This window comes from Apis dorsata, unplaced genomic scaffold, assembly GCF_000469605.1.
Source record: "Apis dorsata unplaced genomic scaffold, Apis dorsata 1.3 scaffold_486, whole genome shotgun sequence".
NCBI classification, from domain to species: domain Eukaryota; kingdom Metazoa; phylum Arthropoda; class Insecta; order Hymenoptera; family Apidae; genus Apis; species Apis dorsata.
The window spans coordinates 626658-637103 of record NW_006263721.1 but is presented as its reverse complement, the minus strand read 5'-3'; the positions used below and the strand labels follow the sequence as shown (position 1 = coordinate 637103).

The window sequence follows — 10446 nt, the reverse complement described above, 5'->3', positions numbered from 1 at the left end:
TTTTTTTTTTTTTTTTTACAGAATACGCTGTATTTTAAGTATACACCTAGAAAACAGAGCGAGTTATTAATTATAGATGCGGAAACTCTTACAGTTACGGAAATTGCTGTTTTAGAAGGTCGTGATTGGTCATCCTCCGTTATGTTTTCTGATGGTGAATGTTTAGGAATGATAACTGCAGGAAAAGATGTTAGTTTTTTTTTTATTTTTGAATCAGTATCAATAAAATTTATGTTGGTTGAAAAAAATATACATTGAAATTTCATTAATTTCAACAGGATGGTTTTGTAGTCAGAACAATAAATACGTTAAGTAATCCAGTAACAGTTGCATCAGAATTACCATTAAAATTAGCAAGAAAATGTGTAGATGTTTTCGGATATGCTACTTTCGATGAAGAACAAAGCACTCATACATTAAATCCAGGCTGTGATGATGAAATTGCTACAGTTATTGCAGGAAAAGAATTTGCGTTGTTAAAAACCGTATCGGGAAAAGTAAGCATCACAATTTTTTAATATATTAAAGTAGAAGTAAAATATATGATTGTATCGTTTTTTAAAGGTTCTATATAGCGGAAAAGGAACTTCTCTTGGTATGAAAAATAACACAAGGCCTAATAGATGGATGGAATTAACGCTTGGAAAAGGTCCAAGACTTATAAATTTTGCAGCTGGTCATGATGGTCAACATGTTGTAATGGTAATGGATGATGGTTCGGTTTTATTTGCTGGTACTGCTAGACGTGGAGAAGATGGTGATAATAGTAAGTGTATTATTAACTTCTATGATATGAAATTCATAACATGCTTTGATATTTTCATCTATTTTTTTTTTTTTTTATTTTTAGATAAAGTTAGGCGACAACCTAAACCAGTCAAACCAAAAATAAACCAGTCAAACCAAAAAAAATAGCAAAAGTAGAAGGACAATATATAGTAGATGCTGCTTGTAATAATGGATCAACAGCATTAGTTACAAAAGAAGGTTCTTTGCTGATGTTTGGCAAAGATACGTTGCATAGCGATCCGGTTTCGGGGATAATTAATGATCTTAGAGATGTTTGCGTTGTTCATGTTTCATTAGGTAAAGCTCACGCTGCAGCATTAACTAATAAAGGACATTTGTACACATTTGGAATTAATAATAAAGGACAATGTGGAAGAGATTTTACTACAGTTCATAGCACTATAAATAAAGATACCTCCTCTGTTGCTGTAGAAATGGGTACAGCAGAAGATGAACTTTTAGTAACTGAAGAAGGTAATTGTATATACATATACATAATTTTAATATTTTTTCATATTATAAAAAAAAAAAAATTTTTTTTATATATACTTAGATGGTATGGAATCTACCGAAGATTGGGAAGAAACAAAAGGTATGTGTCCGCCTGGATTACATCAATGGAGGCATCGTGTTTGTATGGTTTGCACAGTATGCCGAGAATGTACTGGATATAGCATATCATGTTTAAGTAGTATACGCCCAGATCGAAATCCAGGCCAGTATGTATATTAATTATATATGTATATATATAAAATAAGAAATTAAAAGACGTATTTTCAGGGAATGTGGATGTGGTGAAGGTGATAGTGGATGCGCGGAGTGTGGATGTTGTCGTACTTGTGCAAGAAAAAGTTGCACCAATGGTAAAAATTCATTTTGAAATTAAAGTGATATTAATTGAACATTTTTGTAGGTTTTTTTATGTTATTATTATATTATATTTTAGGTAGATCAAGTTCAAATTTTCGAGAATATTTACAAAGATGCTTGGGAGAAATAAAACAAAAGCAGAGAACGAAGGCAGGTCCGAGTACTGCAAAATATGGAATGAAGTTGAAAGGTCCGAATAATCAAAGATTGGGTAATTATTTTAATTATAAAATAGATGTATTATGAAATAGATATATTATAAAATTAAATTAAATTATAATAATTAATAATTAATAATTAAACGATAAATTTTCTGTAAAATAGCTGGTCCAAGTGTGATCCAAAAAATTGCTGGAAAAATGGCATTAGGATTAGGTACTAATTTAATGAACGAAGAAGGTATTGGTGGGAGTGATATTGAACGAGGTGATGCTGCAAGAATTGCTAGTATACCACCAGCTAGAGTTCCTATACCTAATGAAAGTCCTGTGGTTCAAGTATCATGTGGTTTACATCATACAGGTAATTAATAAAAATTTACTTTATATTTTTCTAATAAATTTATGAAAATATATGTATCATGTTATATTTAGTGGTACTCTTACAAAATGGAGAAGTTTATACATTTGGAAGCAACATATATGGTCAGTTAGGTGTAGGAGATTTGATAGCACATGTTGGACCAGTACATGTTAAATTACCAGGAATTGCAACGCAAATTGCTGCTGGAAGCAATCATACGGTTGTACTTACATCAAAGGGAGAAGTGTTTACATTTGGAGCTTATCAAGTTTGTAGTAGTATTAAAAAAAACCATTATCCGATAATTGAATAAAATAAATAATTAATATTTTCATATTTCTCGTTAGAAAGGACAATTGGGCATAAATTGGTGGAATGGACAAAATGAACTTTCAAATTCTTCTCCTCAAATTAGTCGTCGTTCTGATAGGACACAGCCACGCCATTGTTTCCCAACCGTAGTTCCAAATATTGGTCCACAATGGGGCAGACGAGCGACGTGGGTTGGTGCAAGTGGAGATCAAACTTATGTCAAAATTGATGAAATAAATTCTATTAGTTTAACACGGAGTACTGTTATGGCAAATAAAAATTGCATAAGTATGTCTTCTTTTTTGAATCATAGCTCCATCATTACATATATTATCAAGTGCATCTAATTATAAAAATAATTATAAAAAACTTGTTTCAGTTTTAATTCCGCATCAAACTGATCATGCAAATTCCTTCAAATGTTTAGTTATAAGCAAAAGAGATGGTACATGTAATAGTTATAGTGGAACCGATCAAGTTGATTTCAATAATTGCGCTACATGTTTAGATCCTTTATATAACGTGATTTGGACTTTCAATCCTATAAATAGCGAAATAAGTTTATATAATATTATATCAACGGAAGTTAGAACAATTCCTGGATTGGAAGTTTCTATTTTGAGTCCAGGTTTAACTCTACCTGTAGTATCGAATTGTTTCGTAACACGTTCTCAGGCTGCAATGCATTTATTGGGTTGTTTAGATACCCTTACACAAGCACAAGATGAAAATTTTTCTATAGTAGAAGAAAATGAATGTAACCAATCAACACACGGAAAAGTTTATAGTCGTGAAGATTTTGTTACGGTCAATAGATTTGAAAGTGCGTATAAAAAAAAATCAGAAAAAGTAAAATTGTTTCTTATGTTTTTTGTTTTTTATAAGTTTGAAAGAAAAATTAATTTATATTTTTAGGCCATGGTGGTGGTTGGGGATATTCTGCACATTCAATCGAAGCTATTAGATTTATGCCTGATACTGATATTTTACTAGGTGGATATGGATTGTTTGGAGGACGAGGGGAATATACGGCAAAAATAAAAGTGAATAATCGTTATATATTATATATTTTTAATAAGTCATGCATAATTATTATCTTATGATAAGAATTATGATAAGATTTATTTATTAAATATTATTCCAGCTTTTTGATATTGGAATGGATGGAGGGGATCAAGAAAATGATGGCGAGCTTTTAGCAGAATCTGAAGAAATACCATACGAGTGTGGACCACGACAAAAATATTCAATTTTATTTTACGAACCAATTCCTTTGCAAGCAAACAGATGGTACGTTGCATGGGCTAAAGTTAGCGGTCCATCTAGCGATTGTGGATCTGGTGGTCAAGGAATGGTCACAGCAGAGGATCAGTTAGTAAATCGCAACTTTTCTATTCGAAGTAATGTAAATTCTTTTCTTACGATGCATCATAATTATCATTTGCTTGTTTTACCAGAGTTATGTTTTATTTTAAATCTTCGAAAAGATCTAATAATGGAACCGATGTAAATGCTGGACAAATTCCACAATTATTATATCGTATCGTAACACCCGAAAATCAAACTCCTAATAGGCAAAGAGATCGCATCGAACCAGTTTATGTATTAAAAAGAGATTTCAGCAGAACGGTTACTAAAGTACGTATATAAGATATAATATATTGAGATATTACATAAAAAAAAATAAGATGAATAAAAATAATACGAATAATTTTTTTTTTTTAGGAATGTTTTCAATCATTAATATCTCTCCTTCAATGGAGTTGGAATACATTAAAAGCAGCGTTAAGCGATATCATGGTTCATAGCACTTCTTCTCACGCGCTTGAAGTGGAGCGTTTAGTTTACATTAGTAAAGCTAGTTTACGATTACTTAGAATCTACACCAATGAAATTTATCCAAATCAAGGTGCATAATAATAATTTTTGTAACGTATATTTGATTCTATTTTTTAATTTAATATCGATGATTTGCAGCGGGGAAGAAAACTCCAGCTGAATCGGTTAGATTAGCAGAGTGCATAGGTGAAGTACGTGCATTATTACATCAAATTTTGTCCGATACTGTACCGTTAAATGCGAAAAGTAAAGGAAAAACGCGATTAAACAAAAGTAAGTTTTTATAATATACAATTTTTTATTTTATATATTTCTTTTTACTCTTTATCGTAAAATAATAATTGTATTGTATTTTAGCTCCTAGTGCCATAAATAATAATAAAATGACAAATAGCATATTAGAGGAATGCCACAGAACATTTGTAGCTTGTTATCATGTATTTTATCCAACAGCGTATTTGAAATGGGTGTGTTTATGCGAGCTGCTATCAGAAATCGACAGAGTACGTGTTTTGATTGAATTTATAAGTTAAAATTTTCTAAAATTAAACGATTCGTATAGAATAAACGGATACATTTTACAGGAACAAGGACGATCTACGAAGGATCGATTGTTATCTGCTATTTTAGCTGCTCTATGCAATCCTATTATTCGTCTTCGATGTATATTTCCAATTTTAAATAATGTGATGGATAGTAGCGATAGTATAAAACGGCAACTCAGTCCATCCGACAATACTGGCTTGTTAATGATAAATTCAACCGAAAGTCACCAATATCCAATCTTAGTCGAGCAAATTAGTTATAAATCTCAAATAGAAAGTTCCGGCAAAGAGACTTTAAACTGGTCATTTCGCGATGTCCTCGATAGACTGTTAGATTTGATTCTAGTCCCTGTAAAGAAAAGTCTTTGTAGAAAAAAGACTCAATCACTGCCAGAGTTGGTACTTCATTGTTGTTATTTATTAGCGCGAGTGATCGCCGAATTAGCGGCACAATCTAGTGGGAACGAGGATGAACTTCAAGCCGCATGCGGTAGAATTATGTACACTACACCTTCGAGATTTACTCGTGTAAATCAAACAAGGTCGTGGAATACCGGTAATGGATCTCCAGATGCGATTTGTTTTTCGGTCGATAGACCAGGTATCGCCATCGCGGGAGTGGGTATTTACGGAGGTGTTGGAATGTATGACTATGAATTGGAGTTACTCGACGATGTGAGTATCGTTATGAAACTTTGAAATGACAAAAAAATAGTTGTTTTTAACGTTGCGAATATTATGATATTATACATTTTGTGCAGCAAAATAATACGGGTAACGATCCATCCCATACTCAACGTTGGAGTAGTTTGGATTTTACACGTGGCACTTTCGGGCCAGATGATTGCGTTAACGATATAGTAGAATTAAAATTCGATAAACCTGTGCCTATTAAGGAAAATATGAAGTACGCTATTAGACTGAGAAATCGTGGAGGACGTACAAGTAACGGCGATGTTGGTTTGAGCGTCGTTAAAGGACCCGATGGAACTACGTTTACTTTTACAGCTTGCTCTTTAAGCTTTAACGGTATGTTTTATTCGTTGTAAACAAAATGATGAAATATCACTTTATTTAACCGAGAATGTTAATTTTTATAGGTACAACTCAGACCAGAGGTCAAATACCGCATATCCTTTATTATTCGAATCCTCAAGACTCGGACGGTCAACAAACGAGCAAAGCAATGGCTGAAGTACAGGCAAGAAAGTGTGCCCTTGCCATGACGGCTACTATTATTCAAAGATCGAACGAAATTTTTGCATTAGCGAGGGAAAGGGCAGAAGAAGTAATAGCGACGGAAGTTCTTGGCAACGCGACATTCGTGACAACACTTTTACCATTGGTTATGGCACACATCAGCCCTTTGGCTACGTCGGATCCGAGAGTAAAAATTATCATTTTTCATCGTATTTTTTCTTATAATCATAGCTATAATATTAATGAATTATCTTTATCTTTTTTTCAGAGCGGTGTTCAAATTCTTACTTTAATACAAGAAATGTTACCTCATGTCGCGGCACTTAATTTATTATCCACAATGGGATCATCTGAAATATCTCAAGACAACGAGGTTCAGGCCCACATTCCTACGCCAATAACTACCAGTCATCACTATACTTGGTTGGAAAGTGATCATCCTTATAAACCCGCCACAGTATCTCATTACAGAGTCACGTTTCCAGAAACAGTAAAATGGTTAACGATCGAATTTACGCCAGAATGTGGCACAGCTCAACCAGAAGATTATTTACAATTGTACATACCAAATATAATTTCTCTTACCGGGTAAATACAATTAATTCAATTTATGTTCAAAAGTTTTAAAGTTACGTAATGTCGTCTATATCTTTGATATATCTTTTATAGCCCAATAACGGAAGATATACCCTTACATTGGCCCGTGTTGCATAAATTGAGCAATATACCGAATCAATGGCCTCAAAATGCGATCGTATTACCAGGTAGATCGTCGTTTTATATATATAATAATTCCTATCAATTCCTTCACTTAAATATATCGATCGATTCGTTACTTTAGGAAACGAAGTTATGTTTTCCTTGGAAACTGCTTCCGATTATATGAGAAACGATAGAGCAATCACATACGGATTTAAATGTCTAGTTATTGGATACGATTGGATAACATCTGGAAACGGTTTGAAAAACCTAGAAATTGAATTATCATTTCTCGGAGGTGCCTGCGCTGCAAGTCTCATGAAGAGAAATCTTGCGCTACCACCTGTATCTAGTACGTATCTTTTAATTTGTAATTTTTAATACTAAGTTTTTCATTTCACAATTCATAATTGTTTTTTTGATTTCGGTCTCAATATTTTTATACCTAGATAATTGGAATCGTATCGAATCGTGTTTCCTTCAATTTCGACTATATCATTTCAGACGAAGAAGTGGAAGAGGATTTGGAACTGATGCAAGAAACTGCAAAGAGAATTTTTTCCGTACATTCAACCTTACTTGGACGAGGATTCGCTCTAGCTTCACCTCCTACAGTTTCCCAGGCCCTCGATGGCGTTCTTCCGTTCAGGTGAGTGCAACGCTATCTTTTTTACACACACATACACAGAGCTTGATCGTCGGCTGAGAGCTAAAGTTAAAAAGGAGTGGTCGATCTTTATCGATGATACAATATTATCCGCGTACCGTGATTAAATGAAACTTCGATAATTCGTCAAGTATTCGTTAATGCGACAGATAAAAATTTTTGTGTTATTTCCTTTTTAACGTTTCAATTCCACCGAAACGTTCGATTAGATCCGATTAAACGGCAAATCGATGAACAGATTCATTAAAAATGAATCATACCCGGTTATAATCGCGTTATTGAAACCGTTTATGAATCGGTACATTATGCTCCGCAAGAATTAATAGACCCGGTAGCTTTCAACGTTTCCACGTTTCTACGCGAGCGACTGCGAATAACCGATGATCGATCGCACGACGATATATCGCAAATTTTTTTCTTTTTTTACCACGCGTGTATTCATATTCATTAAGTAAAGGAAGAGGAAAAAAACAGGCGGTTTATTCAAGAAGGTGAAAGGTATGAAAGGTGGTATTTTGGGAATATCGATCGGGAATATCTGTGTGGTCGTCGTGTACTATGCATCAACTCGGTTCTTTATTATCTTTTTTTTTTTTTATTATCTCGATGGTACGAAGTCTCTTTCAATGTAAAATAAATTATACAATCGGCTGTCGTTATATCACAGTCTGACGATAATTACAACTAAAACGTCCTTAGAAAAGTCCTTAATTTTCCGACGCACAAAAGTACGATAATCGTAGACGCGCGCGAACGCACGAGATTCCGTTAGACGAAAATATCGTAGCCACCCACTTCCGCCACTTTTTCACGCGCGATCTCTAATTGGGGCGTGCCTCGATAAAATTCGAGGCAAGTTCGAAGGGAAGGCCGTTGAACAATCTCGAACAAACTCGGGAGGATCGATCTCTGCTCTTCGCTGCTCTTGGGGGATAAAACGGGACTCGTTGCGTGGAGAGGAAATGGCGGGTGTATCAATAATGCATGGCTAACACGTGCGCGAGATAGCTCGACACGCGAGAGTACGAGGCTGTCGGTCACGGCACTTCTCGTTGTGCTTTAAAAAACGTAAAAAGAAACGTAGAAAAAAACAGCTTCGAATCTGTCGTCGTCGTCGTCGTTGCTCAACGTTTCTCGAATTCCTTTCAGCTTCCCTTTCACTCGATCGTCGTCGATTCGTTCGACGGGTAAAATATCTCGATGGCTTACCTTGATGAAACGGAGAGGAGGACGAATTATATCGGGTCTATTAATCACCGTAAGCGGCTCGAAAGCGCGGAACGATACTCGAGTGGCGGCAGTCGGTTGCGGTTTTACGCTAAACGTATGCGCGTATTACTCGGAAAGATAGATAGAGAGAGAGAGAGAGAGAGAGAGAGGAGCGCCCCCCGTTTTCGAGATTACCGGCCGAATTCGTAAACGCGAACGGTTTCCCTCGTGTGGCGAATCGATTACGCTCGTCGAGGGGAAAATCCCTCGTAGCGCATTTGTCAAAATTAGATACCGATCGGAATGATAACAGTAACAACAATTTATTGGCCAAAGTCCAGAGCTCATAAATAAACATGAAAATCGTAGTGAAATAATACAATAAATTAAGGAGAAAGAGTTTTGTGAACACTCGAGAGAAGGATCGTGAGTTGTCGTCACGCTCGGTTCGGGAACGGAATACAAATTTGCGTGTAACGTAGATTTCATTGGTACGTAGGGCTTGTACAAGAAGTCTTCTCTGTCTTATCGTTCTCATCCACTCGCTCGGAGTAATAATAATAATAATTTCAGATATATTCGCATTTCTCGATATTCTTCTTATCTCGTATTGTCAAGGGGTGTCAGGTAATATCTGTTTTTATTGTGTTACAAGCACGATTAGAAACGCGATTAGAATTGGAAGGAGGAATATGATACAGGGGATTCTCGATGAAAATTCTCGCGTAGGGAGTGAACAGTTTTCGCTTCGAATAATTTTCTTACGAATAATTCGCCTTCTCTCGCTCCATTTTTAAAACGGAAGCGAATGTACACTGGAATGGCACACTGCTTTCCGATCGAACGTGCGATCGTCGCAATCTTTCCGACACTCGTTCGACGGATGATCGCCGATAAGAAAATCTCGAACGCGACGTCACCGAGTCCGTTATCGGTTTCGATCACTCCCCTTTGTACTCGCCTCTTCTTTCATCACCATCATCGTCTTCGTCGTCGCTCCCCGTCGTTCCTCCGTCGCATCGCTTCGACCAAGCTTCTCTTCTCGATCTTCGCGAAACGACACTGGCCCTCTTTTCTTCTCCTTTCTTTTTTTTTTGGAAGCTACTTAACTAACGCGCTTAAACTTAACTAACAACGCGCATCGATTATCCATCCACGCGACCTGCTCGTGAAAAAAAAACGAAAGGGAAACTCTCTCTCCAATTAGCGAGAGGTGCGATAAGTGTACGTGACCAGGTGGAAAGAACACCGGGTGAAAAGAAAAGAAAAGGAAACGAGGGGAGGGGGGGTTGGATGGATAATCGATGCTCGTTCTTGATATGTAAATGGAAGCTTACGAACTGCCTTGTACTAGAAGGATTAAATTGAAAACAAGAGAGAGAGAGATTCGACATCTCCCTCATTCTGTTTCTTCGTCAACGCGAGTTGATAATCGTTGATAAGTTGCTCGGAGAGAGAGAGAGAGAGAGAGAGAAAGAGTAGTCCGCTCGTAGTTTGGAAAGGGATGGATGGGCGTTACGCGCACCGGAGAGACCGGTGTACGCGAGTTGGTCCGATCCGCGGATGGAATCTACGCGCACAGGCGATTATTATCGTTAAATCGGTTCGTGGATTCACAGCTCGTAGACGCGAAAACGGCTCGAAGCGTTGGAGAGGTCGAATCGTTGCTCGACTCGAGGCCTGGTCGTGATCGCCGAGCCGTTCCAAGCTTCTCGTTACAATTCCGTGGTCAACGGTTCGGCCTTCTCCACGATCACGTGAAACTCCGTCTCCCTGTACAGTCTCCCGTCCGGC

General features: G+C 36.5%; 1 protein-coding gene across 14 annotated transcripts in view; it reads left to right on the top strand.

The window, feature by feature from the left end:
* The first annotated feature begins 591 nt into the window (after window positions 1-591).
* The window catches only part of LOC102673032 (E3 ubiquitin-protein ligase MYCBP2), a 183770-nt gene continuing 173915 nt past the window's right edge, over window positions 592-10446 (top strand). For 13 of the 14 annotated variants that reach the window (XM_031512639.1, XM_031512634.1, XM_031512632.1 and 10 more), the window contains exons 1-22: window positions 592-766; window positions 851-1263; window positions 1343-1508; window positions 1570-1652; window positions 1736-1870; window positions 1984-2181; window positions 2253-2449; window positions 2529-2781; window positions 2873-3316; window positions 3409-3536; window positions 3638-3864; window positions 3951-4131; window positions 4219-4402; window positions 4471-4605; window positions 4690-4835; window positions 4917-5552; window positions 5639-5906; window positions 5978-6264; window positions 6346-6665; window positions 6747-6841; window positions 6919-7128; window positions 7281-7425. In XM_031512639.1, the coding sequence (XP_031368499.1) occupies window positions 999-1263; window positions 1343-1508; window positions 1570-1652; window positions 1736-1870; window positions 1984-2181; window positions 2253-2449; window positions 2529-2781; window positions 2873-3316; window positions 3409-3536; window positions 3638-3864; window positions 3951-4131; window positions 4219-4402; window positions 4471-4605; window positions 4690-4835; window positions 4917-5552; window positions 5639-5906; window positions 5978-6264; window positions 6346-6665; window positions 6747-6841; window positions 6919-7128; window positions 7281-7425 (4703 nt within the window). In that variant the 5' untranslated portion in view covers window positions 592-766; window positions 851-998. The remainder of the gene's footprint in view (window positions 767-850; window positions 1264-1342; window positions 1509-1569; window positions 1653-1735; window positions 1871-1983; window positions 2182-2252; window positions 2450-2528; window positions 2782-2872; window positions 3317-3408; window positions 3537-3637; window positions 3865-3950; window positions 4132-4218; window positions 4403-4470; window positions 4606-4689; window positions 4836-4916; window positions 5553-5638; window positions 5907-5977; window positions 6265-6345; window positions 6666-6746; window positions 6842-6918; window positions 7129-7280; window positions 7426-10446) is intronic. The other variant, XM_031512628.1, reaches the window with a different exon arrangement.